This window comes from Xyrauchen texanus, chromosome 17 (assembly GCF_025860055.1).
Source record: "Xyrauchen texanus isolate HMW12.3.18 chromosome 17, RBS_HiC_50CHRs, whole genome shotgun sequence".
Classification (NCBI taxonomy): domain Eukaryota; kingdom Metazoa; phylum Chordata; class Actinopteri; order Cypriniformes; family Catostomidae; genus Xyrauchen; species Xyrauchen texanus.
In genome coordinates, this window is record NC_068292.1 from 34,830,287 (window position 1) to 34,857,889 (window position 27,603).

Sequence of the window (27,603 nt, forward strand, 5' to 3'; positions counted from 1 at the left end):
CACCATCTCGAACAAAATATGACGAGTTGTCATGAGACTGTTGGTGGTTTTTATTCTTAACATTTTTAAATTGAAGTGTAATCTCATTCTGGCATTTGCAAAAATGCGCACAGTCTGTAATACCTGATATTTGATCCATCTGACACCCCTTGGCTACATAATTACAGTATAGAGTTTATATATATATATATATATATATATATATATATATATATATATATATATATATATATATATTACATTTAATTCTGTTATACTCCCTCTCAACTTCCAAATGGCTGAAAATTTGCTGACTCCACATACACGAATGGGAACTTTTTGACATATTAGGCCCATTCTTTCAAAGGCAATGATGATTATATTGCACAGTGCAAGGTTAATTGGCCTTGAATTTAATTAAACCATTTTGGCAGAACCTACCTGTAGAGAAAATGTTTATTCCTTTTCTGTCTTGAGAGGTTCAGAGAGAATAGACATCTGAAGAACGTGTGAAAACTGTAGCAGTGGACAAGATGATGCAATTTCAACCCGTCAGAGAGACTTACAGCCCACTCTGAATGATGTCACATTCCACCAATAAGGGCCCTATTCTCTGTTGGCAATTGGGCGTATCTGTTGATGCACTGTGAAATGACTACCGTTACTAAATAGTGCTTTGGGACTTGAGTTGGTTGAGCTGGACGGGACGTTGGCAAAGTTCTGAAAATATACAATGGCACGAACAGCAACATGAACTGCGTTTTAATAGCACACAATATACACATTATCAATCAGTTGATGATATATTTCAGCTGCTATGGGATGTGTAACAAAAAACTAAAATAGGATGCTTAAACCAAGTTTACACATTGAGGAACATTTACCAGCAAATCAGACACAATCAATTTCCACTGTTGGAGATATTTATATTTTTATAAGTGGTTTGAAGAATATTTTAGCACGGAGTATCAGGTACATCATTTTCACCAAAAATAAAAATTATAATAATAAAAAATGAATCAATAAATAAATCAATTAGATACCATATAAATTTAATAGCTATGTGGAGGCTATGCTTTTCTAATTAGCTTTTTTGTTCTTTTTAAATTCTTTTAACTGTAGCTGGTATTATAAACCTTTTCTTACACATTTAAGTTGTCAATACTGAAAATACAGTAAGGCTTTTTTTTCATCCTCAATGTTACCGTTATTAGATAAACTCACCGACTATGTACAGATGAGTTTATTATGCCATGCTAGTTGAACAACTAAGATTCTTACCCACAATATACAGTTAAAGCATAAAGCGGTCTGGACGTAAACATTTTGGCTGAGAATAATAATTTTGCAACTATGCATGGATTCTGTAACATTTCTATCAAAAACAAAATACCTATTTGACCAAAAAGGCTATACATGATGCATGCAGCCTTTTAGGGAAGGGAATGGAATGATTTTTACATAGATACAGATAAGTCTTTCTCTCTTGTTTCTCAGGGCATCTATATCAGTCTATAATATTTTATTATCCTCTGTATTAGCTCACTAGTCTCTTCTTCTCCTTTCTGTCCATGTTTTTTACCTCCTTTCATAGCGCTGTGCTCTTTCTACACCTCTGATCACCACACCCAGGTTTCTTTACTGTGCTTCCAGCTCAATTAATTCTCTTCTTCCTCCTAAAATGGGATGAGATGCGAGCTATATGAACAGCTGCTAAAGTTTTCCATGATGTCACAGTGGGGTCTTGGGTCGCGGGACGTCTCACTGGCGAGGGAAGCAGCAGGAGGCACGGAGAGACAGTGTGAGAGGAGTGTGTCCACATGAGTGTGAATAACACCGTTTGAGTGTGTACTTTCATCAGGGTAGGTGTTTGTAGAGCATGGGTTAGCAGCTTTGTGGTCTTGTTCCATCAAAAAGTATTTTACTGGCTGGCCAGGTGGTCGCTGTGCTGGTTCTGGGCCTGAAAGCGCAGCCTCTGCTTGTTAGACTTCTTCTTCTGCTCTTTGGTTCGTTGCCCCTTCCCCGAACCGCCTGTAGACAAAGAAAGAAAGAAAAAAAACATTGATTTGCCAAGAAACCTTAAAAGTAAAAAAGTAGTAAAAAAAAAGATTAAAATCTGAAATGTGCAATATCTGCACCACTTTTAGTGCCACCAAACAAAATTGCAACATTGTTTCAAACAGCTTTCCCGAATGCTCCCTGCCATTGATCCAACATACAGATAGTCCCTTCCCAAACTCAAGAAATTGGTTGAGTCAATGTTGCTGTGTTTGAGCAGTTGGGCTGTTCAAACAAACAGAACAATATTTTATATAGTGCCACAGAGACAGTAGTTACAGTTTTCGAGGATATCAACCTATGAATGGCTTACTTGTCTATTATAGTGTATACAGGACAGGAGAAAGTATTTTAACATCTGAAAAGTCACACACTTTAGTTTTAATATGACTGAATCCACCAGACCACATTTGATTATACCAGGGCTGTACAGTAATATATGACTTGCAGTTTTAGTTTGCAAGTCTGCTATAAGCATTATGCAACGAGTATCAAGAATATGTAACATAAATGCTACAATGTCTGCTTTGCTTTTGCCAAATCTCAAGTGCTCTAAATTTAGTGATTTGCCATGGACGTGTTGTCAGGATCACGGAAATGTTTTTTGTATGTTGCATGTGTAACGGGAGCCAGCTGGTACATCTCCTTTCTGTCCATGTCTTTTATCTCCTTTCATAGCACTGTATTGGTGCCGTGACCCAAATGGGAGTGAGGTTTAGGGGGGTGAGTGTAACGGGAGCCAGCTGGTATGCGATATGTGTAAAACTCACTTCCTTGGCCTCAAGAAGCGCACTAGCTACTGACGCTATGGACCCTTTAGCCTTCTCGTTAGCACACTCGACTCCTATGCCGGCTGATGCCGGTACGAATCCCACTCAGAGCGGGTCAAGCTGGACCAGTTACACACCACATAGAGTGGTAGAAACTGATGACAAGAGCTGGCAGGAAATAATTCTGACTTTTTGCACATGTTTTTAGCAGTCCACCTGGTGGACTGCTAACAACATTTAGCTTTTTTTAGATACCAGGCTGCTGAATAAGCACTTTTGAGTAACTACTACAGTAGTTGGATTCTCCAACGTTTGCAAGGTTCATGACATTGAATCTAAAGATATTAATAAAAAAGAAAGATTAATTTGCACAGTAATTGCAGTTGCAAATAATAAAAAAGGAAAATAAAAATAGATTCCAACCATACTCATACATTTTAATTTGTCCCCATAAATATTTAAGTTCACTAGCACCAATGTTAACACCTAAAGTAGTAAGTGTACAGCCCTGAGTTACACCAACGAAAATAATCTTTAGGGTAAGAAATAGATACAATTGCAGGTTACCACTTTTTACAGTGTACCACGTGAGACTTTCAGCTGCCTGTGAATAAAGTTTTTATGATTTAAAGACAGCAGAACCCCAAACCAAATGAACCTTACCTCACCCCCTTTTCTCACTCGCACACCAGCTTAAAAAACAGTGGAGCAAAGTGCATAACACTCATTCACTTCTCAGCCAGGCCCCTCAGACTATAATTAATGTAACCCAGGTGTCCACTGTACCAAGCGAAGCATTCTGTAAAAAGACTGGCCCATGTAAATCTATGTGTCATATCACACACAATTAAGGATGGCTGGTTGAATCCAACAGTGGCAAATAAGATAACGAAGTGTGTATGATTGAGTGTGTGTGTGTGTGTGTGTGTGTGTGTGTGTGTGTGTGTGTGTGTGTGAATGTTTGAGGGGAGAAAGCGTGACTGAAAGGCACAGAACATTTTTCAGCAGGGAAAATCGAGTCAGACTTGGATGTTGGGGTGGTATCTGGATCCCAATCCAGCACACATTCTCCACTAGCTATGCTATGGTTCACATACAGGCTGCAGAAAATTATCTTTCTATAGTTGTGCTTCAAGGCCTGGCTCAAAGTCTTATTATTACACTTGTTCAGGCCATTTAGCGGCACAAAATGAGGCAAGGCTGCATAATGTGTGGTGACTTTATCTCAAGTGGGCCTTTCTCTCACACAGTCCCAGCTCTTGGCATTCACACAGCTGCCCATTTGCCATTCCGCAATGTGCATTCTTAGAAAATGATTTTCTTAAGTGGAAACAACCATGAGAAAACCAGAATGGCTGCTTTAGCTCGCTTTTGGTGGTGCTGCAAAAACAAAAAAAGCAACGATTTTGTTTAATCTTCCACAGGCAATTTCCCATAATTAATACAATTGTGCTATTTCTGGAACAATTTCTTGTAGTCCCGCAATTTGCCAGAATGCTAAATTGCTGTCTTAACACAATGGCTTGTTATGCCTTTCGACACGCCCGGAAAACATTCAAGTAGAGTCAGACTTATTTTATTCCGCCAGCTGCCCGATTTTGCCACAAGCACATCATATAAAAAGAGCAAAGCCGTTTATCCTCTTTGATAAATGTCACTTTCAATTGTTCCAAGTGAGCCATTACGGATTTATGTAGGCACAATATGCAAGTCTATAATGACCATTGGAATTTCTTTTCGTTTTTCCTTTTAAGAGTCCATTTTCGTTCAAAACTGATTTGTTGCGTGCTTTTTAACATTCTCCATTGCAATCAATTTGGGGGACTCAGTTTGATGGCTGTTTAGAACAGAGTTCTACAGTATATTAGAAAGACCTAAGTAGCGGGCCAGAGCACATATGTTCTTCACTCCCAACCATTAGAACAATATCCTGTCTCATTAAGCTCTGTTTATATTATTGGAGTGCTGTGATTAACTATGAAAGAAATAAACTTGAGGCTATGCCTCTATGGACCACATATCCACTCATCGTGATTATTGCATGCTGTTCAAATCATTTGCGAAGCTATCAAATGGACATTAAAGGACAGTTGCATGAGATTGTTTATATTGTATTTTTGTCCAAGTCATTACAAGAGACAGTCATATTAAAGTGCTAACAGGTAACTTTCATTTCTACATGCTTACATGTAGCAACACTTTTGGTATCTGATGGCCCATTGGACACATAAATCATCAATTAAATTTGAATTCTGAGCAAAAGCTGGACATAATTTCAAAACATTTCAGAACTGACAGCTAGAGGGCAACCAATACTAACTGAAAGCCTTATCCCTGTGCAGGTCACAACAATGGCTGAAATGGAAAATCATATCAAGATGTGTCTCAACCTGAATTTCTGTCAGGCATGAGATTGTTTGAACAAGCCAGTGTTTGCAATTTTGATATAATATTTACTTTTGATATAATATTTACAGTTAATTGCCAACTCCAGTTAGCATGGGCAGTCTCATGAAAATGTTGACTTTTTGAAACAACTCAGCAGATGCAGATGCATTACCATGAAGAGACGCAAACAAATGTTTAGGGTCTCTGATTGGGAAAGCTCAAAGTAAACATTTCTATATGCAAGAATGGCTTTTTATCTATAAACATTGTTTCATTTTCCTTTTCTTTTGGGTGGAATTCAAAAAAAGATCTTTCTGACACTGATTGCCTTCCTTTTGTAGATAAAACTAGCATCTAACAAAAGACACTCAGTTGTACATGACTTTCAGCATCAAACAAACAAAAAAACAAGTTAACGCTAATCAAAAACACTGTGTTTGTGTGCTCTCTAATGTTCCTTAAATGGCCGATATCGGCACGGATAATTGATTTCCACTACTTGGCAACAAAAGACAGAGTTTTCCCCTGAGTGTGTGAGTGTCAAGGGAAGAGAGGAAAGCAAAGAGAACACAGGTGTAAGTTGAAACAATTTTGTCCTTCCACATTTGTCCTTCCACCTGGCACTCTGAGATGAGCCTGACAATGTACTGCTGGGTGAAAGTTCATCTTCCAACCGCAAATTCCTTCAGCATGCAAATTTTATGAATTTCTGTCTACTTTCAATCCATCTTTCCTCTACCTGGCACTGTCTCTCTGCACTGTATTCAATTTCTCTCATTGTGTGCCATCAAAATAACATATGATACCACCAGCCTTCATATAAATGTTACAGTTTTCTAAGCATGTGATGGATTTCAGTTCAATCAAGATGAAAAATTCCAAATGAAGTGTTTGTGAAGCCACAAAATCAAACATATTCCACAACTGTCCTCCTATTTTCATATTGCTTTGTCATAAAACGTTTCTCCATAAAAATAAAAAAAGAGCTTAACATCTGAAGTGCGGTTTTTGCCCAATGCTAGAATGTTTAGGGTGGTTGCCAGCCTGTGTGTTGTTATGAAGTTGCTGAGGTGTTCTGAGAGTTGCAATATGGTTGCTAGGTTGTTCTGGATGATTGTTAGATGGTTGCTTACAGACCACAGTCAAAAGAGCTCACCCCCATGTCTTGATGAATATGGCTTCATGTCCCACCCATTTTATCATCTGCCATAGTAAAAAAAAATCATTATTCTGATCCTTTAGAAAAGAAATAGTCAAGTCAAGTCATTTTTATTTGTATAGATCAGGCATTAACAGAAGATAAAACTGTAATATCTATAATATCTCAGGCTATGTTCAGACTGCCACTAATAATCAGATTTTTTGCATATCCAGATTGTATCCAGATGAGTTTTGATAGCCTGGACAGCAAAAAAACCACATGAAATCAGATTTTTCCAAATCTGATTCAAACCACATCGGGAGGTGGTTTCAAATGCAAAGTTTGTTTCAGTTCGTAACCCCCTGAACTTTCAACCCTGATGAACTTTCAGGAAAACCTCCAACCGGATGCCAAACATCTTCTTACTGCCATTAGTCCACATCATCGGTAGGTTTGACCTGGAGCTCCACCAACATTTAGGACAACAACTTATTCTTGTTTAGTCAGTTAAGATTGGTCAACATAAACACACCAGCATGCAGAGTTATTTGAGAGCTAATGCAACACTACATCTACATCTATACAATCATTCGTGTGGAGATATTTTGCAAGAACATGTCATTTTGTCAGGCCTTCTAAAAACTAAAAATGAAAAGAAATTCCCTATGGTCATAATGGACTTGCTGCATAAACCAGTTATGGTGACAAAGTGACATTTAAAATGTTTTGGTTTAATTATTCTACAAAATAAAATAAAAAATCTACTCAAATACTCTTAGGTTCCAATTCACTCGATTGTTTGAAATGCTACTTCACTCATGTGCCATCTGCAGCCGAAAGCCATTTACACATCTGCCTAAAGTAAGATATGCCTATCATCATTATTTTGTCTATATTCTGCACATTAACACTCTTTTATACAGTACACCTATCTTTGCAGTAGTATCAGTGTCATCAAAAATTTTAATATAGAGTGTAATTGGCACATATTATTGCTGCGTATAGTGGATTAGCACCATGATTGCAAAAATTAAATATTACAAATTACGCCTTATTTACAGTATATTACTTTAAATAATCAACAAGTAGTAATCACAGCTTCTTTGCTGATCTTGCGTAAATGTATCGTGTAAAAATCTTGTGTTTAAATGTGCATGTAAATGCCTCCTCCAGCAGTGTGTCGGGAGTCTGAATTTTTTTAAACAGCATGTTGTTGCTCAGCTGTTTTGAACTTCTTTTTGGCCCTGAGCAAAGGACGAAGAAGCACCTCGCCAAGAGTGTGCTGGGACCTTTACTGTCTGACACATTTTGGAATGCTACAACCCATGAAGGTTAGAGCTTACTTAGAAGCTACTTTCACATACCTCCATAGAGCATGTTTCAGTGCATTGATGTGATTTATTCTGTGTTTGATCTATGACAGTTTGACCTGTGGGACTATCCGGTAGAAAGGCAAGGGAATTGGTGGTGGTGGTGACCTGCTCAAAGAAGTGGCTTCATCTGCATGACTGAAGTAGTTCAGGAATCGAAAGGCCTAATCCTATCAGCAAAGCATGCTGTTTAAGGAAATCGATGCCTGACCTCAGGAAAGCATTACAGGCGAGCGGTAAATGGGCCTCTCTGCGAAGGCTTTTCTTCTGCTCAGAACCTTCTCATCTTTCAAGGGATAAACAATTAATAATTGCCTTCTCTGCTGCTCCTTAATCTCATCTCCCCTCCCAAAAAAAGGAGGGATGAAGTGAGAATAAAGAAGAAAGACAGAAAAGGATTCTTGTGGAAGTATAAGACGATAAAGCTATCGTTTTGGTGGTCCAAAACACCAAAAGCAAAGTCATTATTTTTGAGTGAAGGAGAGGACCACTGGCGCCAGTGAGATTTGATTTCAGTGGCAGAAATTGGATTAGCAGCCATTAAGGGCCTCCTAACACATACATTTATAATGCTGCGAAGGAGAGCGTAACTGCAGCCAGCTCCCCTTGACTTACACTGTGGACACTGTGTCTGCAAGCAGATCCACACTGACAGAACACAGTGTATGTGGTTGTAGTTAAAGATTGTTTATATGCAATCCATGCAGAATGCTCTCTCTCTCTTTCTCTCTCTCTCTCTGTTCCCTTAAGTAGCGGAATACATTAACAATATGTTCCTACATGGTTGTAAACTTCCTTGCATATGTAATAGAATAATAAAAACATGTTTTAAACTATTGAAGCAGATCCAGGGTTTTATAGTGCTACTAGGAATTTGCAAAACTACTTTAAACTGCTCTAAACTGCTAAATTATACTGCTTATAAAATTGACTAATTTGTGTGAACGACTAGTTAATTAAACAGTCTTAAGGAACCCCAATTAGATGCATCTCTTAGGGGCAGGGCCGGCGCTACCTATAGGCGAACTAGGCTGTTGCCTAGGGCCTCGGCCTTGGAGGCGGGGCCTCCAAAACATACACATGCTTATCCACCAATCAAGAGCAGCAAAATACTATGCTGTTTGTCCATTGGATATAAAAATTGTCATTCACCTGTAGTTAAACCAATTAATATCACCGTTTACATGCGAGTCACTCCCAACCTCTGAATTTATGAATGAAGAGATTGTAGATGAATAAAATCCAACTTTTCTGCAAATGTATCTGATGGCGGCGAAATGAACTCATCCTTCTGGGGCTGCTAAGCGTAAGGCTAAGCAGGCACGCAAAGAAAGTGCAGCTCGTGATTCAGGTATCATCTATTTTTGAGTGATTGTAATGTATTGTAAAAAATAAACTGATTCTAACGATCAGCGTCATTTTGAGATAGATCATTTCACGGTTATTTCCAGTTCAAAAGACCGCGAGCACCGTTGATGGACTGAATTCACTTCTGACACTTTGAATCCGAGCGTATAGCTACAATGCAAACTTTTGTTAGAAAAAAGAAACACGTTCTAAATGAACCGTCCGAAAGAGTCTGATTCGCGGAAATGAATCGGACTTCCAGTCACTGTTGGAGAGATAGAGGCGAATTCATGATTAACTGTTGAACTGAATCTTACAAAGGAGTCGATTCTCCTCGATGGAATCGATTACAACCTGTGGAATAGAATCTTGATTCCTAACGCCTCTGAATCAAGGAATCGATTCTTTTAGAATCGATTTCCAGCCCTAGTCAGGAGCTGAGTCGCAAAATACTACAGAAAAAGTAAAGTTTGTCAGTCAAAGAGCAAACGCACTATACTAAAGCATTGTTTATTATGTTTTAAAACAGTCTGTATATCTTCTAAAACGCAGATGTTTAACTGCTCTAGTCTATCATAATTGACTATAGACCATAATAGACTTCATTTTTTCGTTTTCCAATCATAAATACTGTTGCAATATTTATTGAAAATAAGTATGCAATCTTAAGCATATGAATGAGCACACAATTACAGTTGACGAAATTAACTTGTCTTTTCACTTCCACTAGCAGCTGATTTGTGTATCATAAGGTATTTCTCTACAATACATACCTAATATAGTGGGTTAGTGTGTTACCATAAATAAATTACTGAACAAATTACTGCAAAAAACTTCCTGACTGCTAAAAAAAAAAAGATGACTTTTCAGATGATTTTTTTTTTGTTTACCTTAATTAAAGTTACATTAATATGCACATTTAAGTACAAATATAAAAATACTGATAACAGGTTTTGTATAAATAAAATGGTTAGGAATCATATTTGTTTTCAAGTCTTTTTCATTAAATGATGTTTTATTAACAAAGTTCGGGAGGAGCACATTCAGATAATCAACGAGATAAGAGGTATATATACTGCAGACTTACCTCTGTTCATTGACAGTTTATCAGCATCCCTCCACCGCCCCCATCTCCTCACTTTGAGTTTTAATAATCTCTTATTGGATGTAAACAACACAATCCAAAATACAATGCAATCCAATGTAATACTGTGTAAATCATGCAGGCTTTCAAATCTCAATTGAGTCACTCATCACAGCATAAATCTCTGTCAAACATGTCTGAATAACTAACCAGAGATATATGCTTGTCACGATAACTGGAATAATAGATAAAATAACCTGCAATATTGGTGTTGAGATGTGATCTGCTTTACGTGATTTTATATTACAAAATGCTGATGAGGGCAAACAAAGGGAGAAGGGGCTCTTAACCGACCACCTGTAGCGGTCAGGGCCGCTGCCAGGGGCGGAGGAGAGCCTACCAGCCGCTGAAACGCGGCGGGGTCTAAACCGTTGACCACGAGCGTGGAGGGGCTCACTGCCGACCGCCTGGAGCAGGAGAGCTGCTGCCAGGGGTGGGGGAGACCCCTTTTGTTCCCCGAGAACACTGCAGGGCGTTCCGTCCACCAGGGGCTGGAGGACTGTCTCCGATCCACCTGGGGAGGAGTGGCTGTCATCCGTTAGAGGGTGGAGGAGTGGCCGAGGACCAGGCCGAGGACGAGCGTGGAGGGGCTCACTGCCGACCGCCTGGAGCAGGAGAGCTGCTGCCAGGGGTGGGGGAGACCCCTTTTGTTCCCCGAGAACACTGCAGGGCGTTCCGTCCACCAGGGGCTGGAGGACTGTCTCCGATCCACCTGGGGAGGAGTGGCTGTCATCCGTTAGAGGGTGGAGGAGTGGCCGAGGACCAAGCTATGGCTTATTGGAGAACCGGCGAGTAAGTGTTTTTTTTTCTCTCTCTCTCTCCCACTGCTGCCCGCGTTGGCCTATTCCCTCTCTTCTCAATTTTAAATTTTGTATTTGTTGGGGGGTACTGCATTGTTACAGGTAGTTGCATTGTCCCCTCCCAGATTCAGGAAGGAGGGAAGACCTGCCAGCAGATGGGGCATAAGGCACACCCTCCCCCAGGGAAAGAGGTGGGGGGATGTATGTCATGCCAGGGTCATGATTTTACACACCCGACCCATTATCAGGCTAATCAATCCTCCAGAGGGATAAAGGCCAACTGCGGATGGTGGTGCAACAGAGAGAGAATATTTAAGGGCAGCTGTCCGTCCTATGTGTGTGTTTGTGTCTTTTGGTTTATTTATTCATTAAACTATTATTTATATTGCCAAGATGGTTCTCGCCACCTCCTTTCCATTGAACTGCTTTACAATGTTTTTGATATATGTAAGTGATATAATTTGAAAGAAAGCATATTAATGGAACTTTAAAGAAACATCAGCACTTTATTAACTCAAATTTAGCAACCAAATATGAATGAAAATTTTCATATTAAACAAAATAATTATCTTATAATTTAATGACTGCTGTCAAACATTTGTCCAGTCAGCTAAAACCAGAGAATAAAAACATATTCCTTAATGTCATTGTCAAATATGATCTTACCTGAACAATTTCAGAAGCTTGTGTCACCTCTCTGTCTACACTTCTGGCTTGGTCAGTGATTTTTTTTCTTTCTTTCTTTCTTTCTTTCTTTCTTTCTTTCTTTCTTTCTTTCTTTCTTTCTTTCTTTCTTTCTTTCTCTCTCTCTCTCTCTCTCTCTCTCTCTCTCTCTTTCTTTCTTTCTTTCTTATTTCGTATCTTGTGTAGATGTCAACTCAGTGTCTGTTACACACCTGGCAGGCTAATGGGCTCATTAATATTAATCATGTTGTCTGCGATCACCCAAACTGATTTACTGAGTCCAAACGGGGACTTTCACATGTGAGCGCTAGCCAATGGGATTACCGTTTTTGAGTTTGTTCCACCCACTTCCGAAGCAACCATCTGGCCGTGGCTTCTGCTGGGTCTTAAAGGCTTCGTTTTAGGCAAACGACTGCGCCTTATTCCATCGCACTAAATTATGCAAAATAAAGGTATTACAATGAAATAATTATTTAATTTAGTTATTTATAAATGTGAGGGGGACATGTCCCCCACCCAGGTTTAATGGTTGTTACATTCCTAGACGTGATGCAATAGCATAAAATGTTCATCTGTGTATTGATGAATATATACTGTATACTGTAATTATATAAACTACATGGTTATGGATGAGACATGGTTGTTGGACCAGTAGTCATTTAGTCATAAAAGAACAAGTTTCAAAACATAAATCATTTTTGTTAAATTATTCATAAATGTGGGAGAGAGAAACAAATACAGATACAGAGAGAGGGAGAGATGGTGGCCAGCAATACTGGAGAACAAGCAAAATACTCTCACCCTGAGAACACAATCCTTTATAAGAAGAAGTCCATCTTGCCAACCAGCTGACAAGAAGCTTCTCTGCACAGTCTCTTAGCCTAACAAGATTACTCTGGATCATACCTTCTTCTCTCCCTCTCTCTTTCGCAGTCTCTCCCTCTGAAGCTCTGCTTACTATCAGATGGTATTATGTGAAACACATGCATTCCAGCTAAAAAACTAATGTTGAGATTAGTTGGGTCGTTATTTTCCTAATTCTGTGCAATGTTGAAGGGAAGTGTAGAAAGATTAAGGAGCAGGATAGTCTCCCACATGTTCTTTGAAGATCTCTGTGATATGTCAAAGTGAAAAGCCCTATAATCAGATCATTGTCTTAAGCACAAACACATGCATGACTGACACACTGATTAATCTGATTGCTAATATTGCGTGTTTTTTTTGCATTTAAGGTAATGTGTTCAGAGTCAGACTGTTACAGTTCAGCTCTGGATATCCTTTTATGAGATAGTTCACCCAAAAATGATTCCCCCCCCATTATTTACTCACTCTCATGTTGTTCCAAACCATAGCTTTCTTTCTACCATCAAACTCAAAAAGCCACCATTCACGTTTACTGAGGCTGTCAGTGTCTAACATTCTACCTAACATCTTCTTTGTGTTCTGTGGTGGAAAGAAGGTCATGGGTTTGGGATATGGAGACATCTTTTCAGACATCAATCAATCAATCACCAGCATACTTTAGTGATGTCCACCACAAAACATTAAGCATACTCTGATCAATCCTGAGCCCAAAGATTTGCAAAAGCAATGCAAGCTGCCCTCGATGACTACCATAGACAGAAGCTGATATGCCTGCCACTGCAAGCCTAAAGAGAGGGCTGCAAAACAACTTCTGCGGTCTGGTATCTCACCGCCTGACTCACCCTCACATCTGGGCATAAGTATATAGGGCCCTAGTTTTGTGTCCCTCAGAAAATGAGGCATAATTAGCTTTAGTTTTATTTAATTACTGTCTAAATGTTATATTACCTTTCTGACGAGAGACATAAAAAGCTTACACCACTTTATCAAAGAGAGTTCTGCGCTATTTTACCAGCATTCACACTATTACCAAGCATTACTGAGAAAGCGGGAGCAGGACGATAAAAAGATCAAGGGAATACCACACAATCATAATTTTTGTCATATGTCACAACTTGACAATTGCGTTATTTTTGATAAGGCAAATAATAGTGAATCAAACACAAGCTCAGGTAAAAGTATTCACTTATTCTGAAGTCGATAAAGCATTTTTAATCTTTACAAGATAGCTGTGCTTTGATCTGTCAGGTTTAAATAAACATCTGTTCTGTAGTGATAGAAAGGAGAAATGATATACTACTGGCGGTTAAGACTATCATTCTGACTATCATTCTGACTATCATTCTGGCAGTTGATAGAATGAGCTTAAGGCTTCTGTCTTCACTGACCTACAAATCAACAAAATGTTTCTAGGGAAAATATTTCCTCCCTGGAATTCATCTTTCCTTTGCTTTGTGCACTGTTCAGCTGCACAATTACAGTAAGTTTAAAAGCTAATTTTCATGTTTGTCCTTATTTGAAACAAAAAAGAAGTAAAAGAAAATTAACAGCTTTGCCAAGGATGTGACCTCGTCACACTACAATTACACTAACTATTTGAAGAAACATTTGTTTTCCATTTCACTCCTGAAGCTGAATTTCCTTCAAGTGGTGGAGTGGGTGATGGGAAGTATGGTCTGTATGTGTGTGTGTGTGTATGTTTGCCTCTGCAAAGGAGAACAGCGTAGCTCCCCTATACAAGGGCCAGGCCTTAGATTGTGTCATGAACATATGGATACAGGGGTAGCACTATTTTACACCGTGATGTGCCCCTCTTTAAGGAAAGGTAGGAAAAGACCACTTTTCGAACCATCTGGCCGAACGTTTCTCGTTGTGGAACCGTGCTGTTCACGACCAATCCTGGCTCTTTGTAGGATTACGGCTACTTTTTCCATTGTGGTGTGGAAGAATTGGGATTAGAAAGGGCTGTAGGCCGATTGATAATTTTGCGTTGAACCTATGCTGCCTCTATGCGGTTGAATATGCTGCTAGTTGCATTCATAGTTCTGTGTTGTGTCTGCGTAGTTCTACGAGTAGCTGTACAGCCAAAATGCTAATGTATTGAGAGACAATGCCTTCATTTCTAATTATATTATACAGAATAAACACAAATAAACAAAAGCAACTTAATTCATGGGTTCAAACATATTTACTACATTTCATCAAAGTATGTGAATATGTTGAGATTTAGGTTCATATTATTTGTTATACACATGCAGAGAGAAAATAAATCAAGCATATACTGTATACTTGCTCTTAACTTGCTTAAATTATAATACATTTATATTTTGGCACACCTTGCACAAGAGCTGCGGTATCACACAGCCTCCCGCTCGTGACATGTGCCGTTCAAATGCATTTTCTCTTGAACGCCCCATGTCATGAGGGGGCTGCGTGAATTGTTTCTCTCGTGCGGTCTCATCATGAACACGCAGAGGAGAGTAACGGTCGGTCAACAATTTCACTAAACAATACATTCGATTTCATTTTGTTTCTCAGCTCATAGTATGCTTTCTTAATGATCACGAGTCTCAAGGAATAATTTATTAGACTTCTGAATTATACTTTTGTGTCCTTTTGAAGCTTGAAGATATGGAAGATATGGTTACCATAAACTGCCATTGTGTGACATCACTGAGCACACATTTTCTTCACAATTTCAACATTACAACAAGAATATTGTTTCACTCACAACTTAAATATACATAGAGTATATGCAAATGTATTTGTTGCGTTTCACTTGTAAGTTAATGAAACTGAAATAGAATATAAAAACAGCAGATGCTCTAGATTAAAATGAGACCAAATACAAAGTAATATGATGCACAGATCCAAAAATAATCTTGGAGTAAATGTGAAGCTACCACAGATATCTTTTTAACCCTATGACGCAATGTGTATCATATATGATACACAGTGTTTGAGGGCTCCTGTTTCACAGTCTGATCAAGCAAATGAGCCAAACAACCTATGGTATGTAAGATTCATTTGTTTATGGCACCTTCTAGTGGTTATTTGTGGAATTGTTTTTAAGGTTTCAAATAAATGGCGGTGGACTTTCGTGAAAAGTGACTCTATGTTGGGATAAATGACATCTTATTTTAAAAGTTCAATGTAACATTATAAAAATTATACTGAAAATACTGAAATTGTTTAACAAAAATATTTAGCTTTATAACATTAGCCTATCATTGTTTCAAAGCACTATGTTTACGTTAATAAATTACTGTTGAAATGATGTGTATCAATTTGATACATTATGCTTTACAGGTTAAATATACCATTTCTGTCATGTATCTGAGAGAAATGTATCTGACAGAAACTTTACAAAGTGTTATATTTATAAAAAAAAAAAAATCTTTCCTCTTGAAAGACTACATAGACTTTGTTATAATAATAAAAAAAAATGTATAAGCGTTAACTATATTGAGAAAATGTAAAATATGAATGTATATTATATGCCCTACATCCTTTAATATAGGTAGAAAAAGAAACAGGACAATCAAAATATTATCAGGAAGATTACAAATTTTGTCAAAAGGACAGGAAAAAGAGATTTTATTAAAAACAATTATTTCATATATCAGGCTTCACAGGGTTAATCATCCCTGATTACAAAGTGGACCAATCATGGCTGTTGTGGTCCACATAGACACCACGCATGTTTTTATTTTTTTAGAATGTTAAACTTGCCCTTAAACCAGAGATGGGACCAAGTCACACATGTGCAAGTCTCAAGTAAGTCTCAAGTCTTAACCTTCAAGTCTCAAGTAAGTCCCAAGTATTTTTTTCTTGGGCAAGTCAAGTCAAGTCAAGTCACAGGCTATGTCAAGTCAAGTCCAAGTCAAGTCACCTTATTTTACCTGCAGTCAAGTTTACCTGCAGAATCTGATCATAATAAAGTGAAAAGACAAGATATAAGTAACTGTCAGTAAATTACAATACTCATGTTCAGTAAAATACATCATGGAATCAAACAAAATTGTAACTTCATAAAATTATTTATTTTTCACTTCTGCCAACAGTGTTTGAAATGTTTTAAATTTTCAACATTGAGTCCATAAAACAAATAACAGCTTAACATCCAACAGACTCCTCTCTGAACACCTCCCTCTCTCTCTCTCAAACACAGTTACATACATTAAACTTTGTTACATTTCTCCTCTCTCTCTCACACACACTCTCTCTCTCACACACACACACACACACTCTCTCTCACACACTCTCTCTCACACACACACTCTCTCTCCCACACCCACACTCACACACACTCTCTCTCCCACACTCCCACACCCACACTCACTCTCACACTCCCACACCCACACTCACTTACACAGAGTATATCCATAAGCCTATTTTTGCAATGTCTGTGAGTGGGAAACGTTGAGGTACCAGCGCGCGTGAACGTCAAGGCAACGTACAAAACAAAGTACCTCGCGCGGGAAACACTTAACGTAAATGCGCGTAACTAACGTAAATCAAGCAGGCTAGTATGCAGCATAAGCCACGAAGTGTTGGCGAAATAAAAAATTAATGGACAGATTTTTTTTTCCAGAAAACTTATTGCACAAAATAAATTCAAGCACTTTCAAGGACCTGTATCTATGTATGTTTATTTTCAAGAACTTTCCAGGGCCTTGAATTTTATTTTTCAGATTCACAAACTTTCAAGGATTTCAAGGACCCGTGGGAACCCTGCTATTATTACATTAGCTAACTACCAACTAACCAGATAAAATTAACAAATTGACAAGCACTTACTGGGCAGAATGGCTCTTCAAATGGCGGACGAAATTGGAGGTTGTCGTCTGGCTGTCCGCGATCTTAACGTTGCATGTCTTGCAAAGCGCTGTTCGTCTTTTGCCATCTTGATAATAATTTTTGAAGCCAAAAGCGATGACCCTCGGTAACGTTACCCCTCCGGCTGACATGTTGATGTGTTATCTGATCTAAGTGGGCGTGGTGTGCGTAAGGTACGAGAGGGCATGGCTGATGATAGCCTATAGTGTCATGATCCAGTCATGACAAAACTATTCTCAGCCTGCGCTCCAGCTGGATCAACTTTATTTTTTAAAATAATTTATATATTTTATATTCAAACTGAAAACATGATGTGATTAACACTCAAGTCATTCAAGTCTTCGTGTCTCAAGTCAAGTCAAGTCCCGAGTCTTTAACTTCCAAGTCCGAGTCAAGTCTCAAGTATTTTATTTTTTGTCAAGTCAAGTCACAAGTCATAAAAATAGTGACTCGAGTCGACTCGAGTCCAAGTCACCAAGTCACAAGTCCCCATGTCTGCCTTAAACTTCATCAGCACAATCACCACCACTGGGGTTTTAAAAAGAGGTTCATGTTAAATTCATACATTCTTATCTGTTCCTAATATAATCTCACATGAGACGTGGACACATTATAAGTAAACCTGCTGGCTATAGCTTAATCCATGTACCGGTCCTAGCCCTGTCTGGACCATATGTGCATCTCTATGGCCTTTCACAGCCCTGTTGGCTCCACTCTCCCCAGGGCATTCTGAAGGATGTATGAGGAAATTGTGCAGCATGATGTGTTCCTTATATCTAATTTCAGAACAAGGCCCTCAATCCCCCCTCCAATGGGGAACAGGGAGGAAAACTGCCTCATGTCTAGAGAATCTGAGCAGGTTTCTACAAAAAGAGGAAGTGCCCATGAGGCAAAAGGGCCGTGACAAATCAGACAGACTTACATGATAAACTGAAGAAAGCAATGTGTGAGTGTTTTGGAGGGGCCGTCTTTGAAATGCTTCCCGTCAAGGGCGTCACGGGTGCTCTCCTTCAATTTTATAATTTATAAAATTCCCTACAAAGACATTTTATCTATCTAAATGGTGTGCTTGTATCTTTTCGAGACCAGAAAAAAAGGAGGTAGAAGTTGATCCATTTCTTCCATACTGGAATCTTTGGGGCTAAGGGGTGTGTTTAATGTTTTAAGAATCGAGTCCTAAGGGGCCTGGTGCAAAAGTCTTTTGCCTTTGCAAATGGCTGTCCTTTTACAGCACTCACTTGGTTTTTTGAGTTGAAATGACTTTTTCATTTGTTTTTTTCATAGTTTTTTTTTTTATCAACAAAGCTGCAACAGTGTGGAAGCAAGTTATTCAAACTCCCACAACGCCCCAGTGTGGGTAATCCTGCTGGTCCAAATATCGAGAACAACAGTCTGGAAGTAAAACATCCCATTTATTTTTTTCCCATAAGGGAATCGATTATTAACATTAACTTATAAACCTTTAAACAGAGACCTACAGTGAGATCCAAGGTTGTTAATCGAAGATATACATCTTCTAAACCATCACCATTCAGAGAATCACAGCAAACAAACAATGGCAAAAGAGTCTAGCAGTGACACCCACTTCCATGAAGCACTGAGAATGACTCAACCAAGTCTGTCTCACTGCAATCTCAAACTACTTATTTTCAGTATTTATAAATGTATGACTATTTTGTAACATACTTTAACTTTATTAATTCTATACCTATAACCATTAACTTTAAACAAAAATCAATAACTTTATATACAGTACACTAAGTACACAGTCTTATACCTTTGTCTTTTGGTCAAATTTTCAATTACTTTTCTTCTTAAAATTAAAGTTTGTAATGTTGTAATTCACCTCAGAGCTGGTTGGTTTGGTACATTATTTAAAGGAATAGTTCACGCAAAAATTAAAATTCTCTCATCATTTACTCACCCTTATGTTATCCTAGATGTGTTTCTTTCATCTGCTGACCGCAAATGAAATTTTTAGAAGAATTTCTCAGCTCATTCGGACCATACAAGTCAAGCAAATGGGTGCCAAAATTTTAAAGCTCCAAAAATCACATAAATCAACATAAAAGTAATCTTTAATACTCAAGTGGTTAAATCAATGTCTTCAGAAGCTATGTGATAGGTGTGGGTGAGAAACATAACAATCTTTACGTCCTTTTTTACTATAAATTCTCCTCCCTGCTCAGTCAATCTCCACTTTAACTTTCACTTTCTTCACTGGTGTTTTTGGTGATTCACATTCTTCATGCATATCGCCACCTACTGAGCAGGGAGGAGAATTTGTATCAGACATTGACTTAAATTTGATCTGTTTCTTACCCACACCTATCACATCACTTCTAAAGACATGGATTAAAACCCTGGAGTCATACAGATTACTTTTAGCTGCATTTATGTGCTTTCTACAGCATTGCAGTTTTGGCACTCATTAACTTGCATTGTGTGGACCTACAGAGCTAAAAAATATTCTTCTGAAAAACTTAATTAGTCATACACATCTGGGATGGCACGAGGGTGAGTAAAAGATACGAGAATTTTCATTTTTGGGTGAACTATCCCTTTAAAACGTTTGTATAAATACTTTTTTGGGAAAAATAATCCTGGAACAAAGAAGGCTAAAAAAATTAGGCAAGCACTGTTGTTTCTATCGCTGCTAACCATATTTAAGGCCCAACAGGATCAAGGTTGAACACTGCACCAACAGGGAGAAAACTAGGAACATGTCAGGGAAACGATCCAACAGTTTCTGGAGGGGAACAGGGATTTGTCCTATATCCAAGTATTACACAGTATAAACACTGTGGGATGGATTCGCAAAGGCAAAGGTAGAACAAACAAACCAGCTAAAAGAAAAAACCTTCAATGACAACCCTAAAGGATGTCTTTCATTGCTCTAAGGCAATTACACCAAAATAATAGCATTTAATAATATCTGCATAAACTCACCCTAAAGAAAAGTAGGTTTCCTACCAAGAACAACTATAACATTTGGATTGGAAACCTGAGAGGATACATATTAACTCAAAACAATTAGTTTATTTCGGTGCTTTTACGCAATTGTAAGTCCACACAGTCTTTCTTGTAATTCCAAGCTTTGTGTATGTGAGCTTAGACTCACACACACCTAAAAAGTGAACACACACCATACATCCAGCAGCAAATGACACTTTGTTTTGTCTGGGTGTCTGTTTCATTGGTCCAGGCCTCTGCATGTGAGGGTCAGAAGCCACAACTTCCCTCAGTATAGTGAGGCTCTGATTACAAGCTGTGATGTCTCAATAAAAATGCCCGTAAGAGTGAGAGAGAGAAAGTGCGAGTGAGAGAGTGTGTGAGAGAGACAAAGTGTATGAGAGAGAGAGAGAGAGAGAGGCAAAGAGAGAGGACAGAAGATTTTAGCGGATGACTTGGTACAACTGTGCACCAGATGTTGAAAGTCATAGCCCGCTCCCAGCTAGCCCTGAAGAGGGGGTGGTCTGGGTTGTGCCAGTGTCCCACTGATATTGTGGGCACATGAAACAGAACCACAGCATACACACACAATTTAAGTTTGTGAGAATGTATGTATTAGTGTGGGAATGCATGAATGCATGTATATTGAAGGCTGTGTGGAGGAAGTGTATGGCCTGTCATGTGTGACGTATGTACGCCTGTTGCAAGTGCCTATTGAGATAAAAGAATGTGTGGGGCCCTTGTAGAAGGGCTTGCGGTAGGCTACATCTACATTGTGAAGTCTGGAAGACAGAAGGGCCACAGTCAAACATCTAACACCAAAAGACTGCAGCCCAATACTACAATGTGGCCATAAGAATAACATGAAGAAAGAGGGTGAGTAAATTGTGACAGAATTATAATTCTTTGGTAAACTATACATTTAGGGTGCCCGAATAAAGCACCACAGGACAATATGTTAAGTTAGAGAAAAGTCCTCCACAAAAGGGCAATGTGTCTCCTGATTAAGGTGGGTTGTATGATGCAGATTTGGAGCTCAGGCCCAGTTCTAGATCAAGAAATCTGGTGGGGTGGGGGATGCAACAAAGTGGTAATCACTTAATCTGCTTCTAACACTAGCTAGTCTTTAGATTCAATAGCATAAACTTGGCAAGCTTTGACAAATCTAATACAAGGTTTTAGACTAGTTCTTCCGAGGTGCTCATTGGAGCAGTTTGGTAACTTTTAAACAAAACTTTGTTATCTGATGAACTGAAAAAAACCTGCTCGCCTGTTTCACAAGAATTGACTAAAGCACACCAGCCAGTCAGAATGGATTTTCCCGCCACTTTAACTGCAATATGTGTCATACTTCCAGTGAATGGTCTATGGGAATTCCATAGGCATGCTGTATAAAACTGAGATTAACCTTTAAAATTGAACAAATTAAAATCTCCTAGCAACTTCCTTGTCTTAATTGTAATGTTAAGTGTTTTACAAGTGTAGCAACTACAACATATGGAAGAGCTAAATAAATGATCAGTCACATTTTCATTAAACCCATATCTATAACATATTTTAATATAATAATTATATATATGATTACTAATAATGCACATGTTAAGATAAATGATAGCAATTTCTAAAACTCCAAAGGATATGTATTTTATAAATTCCTGCTTTGTTATAATAATAAAAAACTTTTGAATTAATGACTTTATTAACATATTCATTGTTATGGTTTATAAATAGACCACTGAAAAACCCATATCTGTTGACCACTTATCTGAAAAGACTATTAGAGGATGCTTGTCTTCGTCCTCTCGAAGACAAGCATCTACGTAGATATTCACAGACTTTTAGGGAAAAACAAATCATTTCTAGCATTTTCTTTTATCTGCTTTTAGTTTCTGTTTTCTTTCTTTTTTGCGCACTGTACGGTAGGCTTCATAAAATTGTGGTTCTCGGATTTTGAATGCGGCCTCAAATGAGGGAGCATTACCTCAACACTTAAAACATATTCATGCTTAAGATTTCAAATAGCAAAGTAGATGTAAGACTGCTTGTACTAATTGTAGGCCTAGTACACTGACACTTATTTTATTGCAATGCTCTTAATAGGCAAAACACTTGCACATTTTCCAATATTCTATATTACATATTCAACTGAGGGTTCTCCAACGTTCATTTGAGGGTGCTTAGCACTCACAAGCATCCCCTTAGAACATGGTCAAATAGAGCTGGGCGCTTTCCCCTCACCTCTGTAACTCTTCCTTAGGACTCTGAGTTTCGTGCCTGTGGTATGACGATGGATTCTCCATATAAAAGACAGCGGGATCATGGGGTGTTTCAAGTATTGTTCTCTGTAGACATTTGCTGGTAGAATGTCAGGGGCATATTTATTTTGGTCAGGGAGCAGGGAACTTTGTGGGGAGTTAATCAAAATCTCCCCTCTCCCCCCAAAAAGGAATGTAACTATGAAGAAAATAAAAACATATTTAAAAGAGGGGCCAGAGACTACTGGTAATGAGTTTCGCTCCCTGTGGATGGGCAAAACTCTTTAGAGACCTCAAAAAAGTAGGCTGATAATGTGAAAGATATTGTAAAACAGGTGAGAAATTCAGTAAGCAGAAGCACATGCTGACAAAAGCTTTGACTGACAAAGCTGCCCTGTAAAATAAAATAAAAAGTTTTGGGAGTTAAGACTGTGAACAAACAAGAAGCTAAACAGTAAGCTAAATAAGCAAGCTACGCACCTGCTTATGTTTTTAGCAATGTTAGCAAGGTTGCTGCATTGTTCGGAAAAACAATTCCGTGACATATGATGTCACGATGGGAGGGCTTCTGGTGTAAGTAAATAATACATCACAAATAACAAATAATATTATATTAAAAAATTTCAAATATATTGTCTACTCATTTTTCTGCAACAATAAAACTTGACCAAGACCAAGCTTGAACTTTGGTACGCAGCGTTGTGCAAAATTTCTTCATATGAGCTTGCGTTTCTGGCCTCCCGCGTTCAGATGCATTTAAATAGGAATAAATGGAGTGTGAAATGTAGTGTGACCAACCTATGATCCACTTTGGGTTACTTAAAATAGACAGTTTTATCTGACAGTATTCCATTTGAGTGAGGAGGTTTATTTCCTACAATTAGGCACATTTAGGAAAGCTAGTGGTAAAAATTCCAAACCTCCAATCAGTGGACTAGAGCTTAGTTTCTGTACATAAGTATCAAATACTGCATTCAAGTGCACCTGGGGAGCCCCTACGTCTACGTTGGACATGCATTTTGTATGCATAAAAATTATATTACTGAAATAAATGGCCGTAATGTAAATAATTTGACTAAATCATTGCTTCATCTAGAGAAGAGGTTCTCAACCTTTTTTTTTTTTTGAATGCCCCTCTTCTTGAAAGCAGAGACTTTGTTGTACCAAAAAAAAAAAAAACATAAAATACAAAACTCAATATTTGTGTTATGTGCTTAATTTGCTCTAAGCAACTTCGATGAATTGCATAATTTTAAAGTTTTGTTAATAAATTCAGCAGGTTTACGCATCATGAATGTGAGACCAAACCTTGCCTTTCTTGAATTCAAGCAGATGGAGGGCTATATCTGGGGTCTATCAAATGAAAATGTGAAGACAGAAACTAATAATAAAAGTGATATTGTTTATAATTTCAAAAATAAGTGAAAAGACCAAAATTTTACATATTTTTTCCCACTGAAATGCTCATTGTACATTACAGCGTTGATTTTGAGTTGGATGTAGATGTAAATTTTCTAGTATCAACAACAGAAAGGTTATCTATAACATCTATAAAAAAGTAAACAAGTTATATGGTTTGATAGAGCCAACTGATATACTCCAAGTCTAGATAAATGTTTTAATGCAAAGAGGAACTTGAGGATAGATTTGATTATTATGTATAGTAAACGTCCCCTGACATACGTTAACACCCCCGCTAAGAACCCTTGATCTAGAGTTTCCTACTGGTAAGACTTAACTTGGTCATTCATGTGCTTGGAACTCATATATTTCCGACTCCACTTGAAGGCTGCAAAACTCAATCCACTTTTACTTATTCTGTTTTTAGATCTGAGACAGTCCTTGACAATAAGAGTATCCTTAAACTCCCAAACCTGACTCAACCTCAATAACTTATGAATAATTCAATACGAATTAAGGATCAATAATATTGTCTAACACCATATACTGTTGACCTCAGGTCAGGTGTCTGATCACAGATGCTTCCTTTCTGGCCAGGACTCAGGGTTTTAAGTGGACATTTACATTTGGCAGAAGCTTTTATGCAAAGCGACCTACAACTGAGGAACATTGTGAAACAAGCGAGTGAAAGTCTATAATATAGAATCTAGAAGTTGACCAAAAGGGTTCAAGTTGATGTAGGGGGAGATCGTATGTGTGTGACTGCAGAAAGGCGTGTTGGCTGCGAGACAGTGGCCCCCTGCTCCCGTGGCAGTCCTGCGGAGTCACCTAATTAAAGAAAGATTAGTCCATTGGCACACCAGTCACAACAGACCTGAGCGCAAGGCACAGATAATCACCCAACACAACAGCCAATTAATGAGCTCCACTTGCCCTGGGAAAGCTGTGTACACCGTTCTCCTGCCGGCCGGTGCTTCTATCCAATGACAGCCTGCAATATTACCCAGTCATAATTCACCATTTATCATTCCTGAATTTCAACACAAAGTCAGAATCTGCTGGGGGGTCGTCATCTGCAGATCACTTTTTCTGGTGAGAGGCCCAAGTTTTAGTGAGAATGGTAAGGCAGCCTGACAGTTATAAAATAAATATGTCCAAACAGCCACTCTCTCAGTCTGCAAATGGTATCCAAGAGTCAGTGGTGGCAAAAGAGAGGCGTTAGCTATTTGTTTTGGAAACACAACCTAGAACAGTGCTCAGCATAGGAGGACAAGTTAGAAAGAGACAGCCATAAGAGGGTGTATAGCTTTAACTTTGGGTAATTTCGTGTCCCAGGGGTTTTCGTAGAACTTATGAATTTTACCATGTCTTCATTTATTTTTGGTACTTTTCAAATGCCAGTTTATGTAAAAATGTTATTGGTTTAGCCGATATTTAAATATTAAACTATGTAAATCCAATATAAACATACAAATGATTACATGTTTAAAACTATGATTATCTAAACAAAAAGTGAAATAAAAAAAAACATTTTAATATTTAATGTTTGAATAAAAAAAAAAATATGACAACTATTGTCCCACAGTAGTGGCATCATTTCCACCACATAAAATATTTTTGCTCCTAATGAATATTTTTCCAAAAGTTAGGGTACTTGTTAACCAAGTTGACAAAAGTGTCAGCGAAGAGCATGCTTGAGATTAAATATAGTACAAATTGTGAAAAAATAGTTTAAGGTAAATGTTAATTTTACTTGAATGCAAAATATTTAAATTGGGTGTCATTTTATCAAATTATGCAAAGAGTGTGAAAATGTTTTATAATTGTGTGTATTTAGAAAAAATTTAATGTTACACATTAGACTTAGCGAGACAAAGAAGTAGCCATTTTATTTAAATAAAAAATCAAACAACAACAACCAAGAAGTTAATTAGTTGTCTGGCTTGACAGCTGGGCCAAAAATGTTTGACACTAAAAAAACATTCAAAAATGGATTTGGATTTTGGTTTTCCAAACTAAACACAGGCCCCGAGTCAGATGCGATCGTGGTGCATAATTAAAATGATCAGAGGACGGGGGGAGGATAAGGTCACCCTGCCAAGACTCAGAATCAGTCCGCTTACTAGCCATAAACACACCAGTGCTGTGCAATGTACACATTAAAACTAACTCCACCACTGTTTTCTCTGTGACACAGTGGGGCATGCCCTGGTGTGGTGTTGTCCTGCTTCCCTCGATAACAGATTAAAAGCAATTACTTCTCTGTGGGCATCACTTTACCATAGTCTCCATCTGGCTCCCAGACTAGCCTAGACTGATAAGCAGAACATTTGGAGGGGGTGGAGCTCCTTCAGATCCAGGTCTGCTGGCTTTACATTGGTGACTGTATATCTATCTTCTTTAAAAACAAATGGGAGGCAAATAGCACCAACAGTTTTACAGTTCTGTAACAGTTCTGGAACAGGTGTGGGGGCCCCGGAGGCCTCTGATCTTTCCACACCTTTTAAAGGGTGTGTTAAGTGAATGTCATTCTCAAGTCATGATCCATATCCAGGAGATTTTGACGAAGGTATCAGAGCCAATAGGTGACTGAAGGAAAGTCAAACTTTTCATTCTCAAAAATACATTTGAATGTTCATGGAAATAATAATAATTCAACAGGCAAGTGGCATATTTAGAAAGCAGTCAAAGCTCTATTCTCAAGGCTGATATAAGCATATAAATAACGGTTTAATGTAGATGGTTCTTAAAGTTATTCCAAAAATGAAAATTCATCCTCTTGTTGTTCCAAACCCGTATTACTATTTTTCTTCTTCAGCGGAACACTGAACATTGATGTTATAGGCAGACTGGCAGACTCAGTTGCCATTCACTTCATTATACCGGTAATGCAAAAAAAAAAAAAAAAAGAAAGAAAATTAATGGTGATTGAATTTGTCAATCGCTAACATTCTGATTAACAGCCTCAGTCATCAATTACTTTCAATGCATTTTTTTTTTGCTAATGAAAGAGAATGGTGACTAATGCTCTCATATAAGAAAAGTTCCACAAAGGAAAGAAAGTAACACATATTTGGAACAACAAGCATATCAATGAGATAATGTTTGGGTAAACTATCCTTTTAAGGTAACAAATGCCCAAGTAGGATAAGGAACTGATCTCGGGACAGATAGGGAAAACTATATGTTTCTCTTGTTACAGAAATGGGACATCAATTGTATCACACAAGCCTTGGGGCTATACAATCCCAAGACCGCTGAAAATCATTAAGAAAGTAGAATTTTGTTTCCCACTGTCATCATTTGCGTATCATTGTGCCACAGCAATCAAACTTGCCATTTCAACAGAATGTAATTATTACGTACACATAAAGGTGGCACTGACACAGTTATGCCTGCACCAATACCCCATCTGAAAGCCGCTTCGCTACAAACAGTAAAATGATCCAATAAGTCTCAATCCCGTGTTTGTGTCTAAACCTCAGTCACACCAAATCCAAAATTAGGGAATTACTACAGGATTAAGGAGATGATTTGAGGCAATAACAGTCTATGTTGTTTACACAACTCTTAACATCATTGACATGAATTAACCTGCTGCTTGTTGGTCC

At 38.1% G+C, this 27,603-nt stretch overlaps 1 protein-coding gene across 2 annotated transcripts in view; it reads right to left on the minus strand.

Annotated features, from left to right (window-relative positions):
- Positions 1–740: 740 nt before the first annotated feature.
- The window catches only part of LOC127658404 (R-spondin-2-like), a 94,063-nt gene continuing 67,200 nt past the window's right edge, over positions 741–27,603 (minus strand). For both annotated transcript variants that reach the window (XM_052147678.1, XM_052147677.1), the window contains exon 5: positions 741–2,010. In XM_052147678.1, the coding sequence (XP_052003638.1) occupies positions 1,901–2,010 (110 nt within the window). In that variant the 3' untranslated portion in view covers positions 741–1,900. The remainder of the gene's footprint in view (positions 2,011–27,603) is intronic.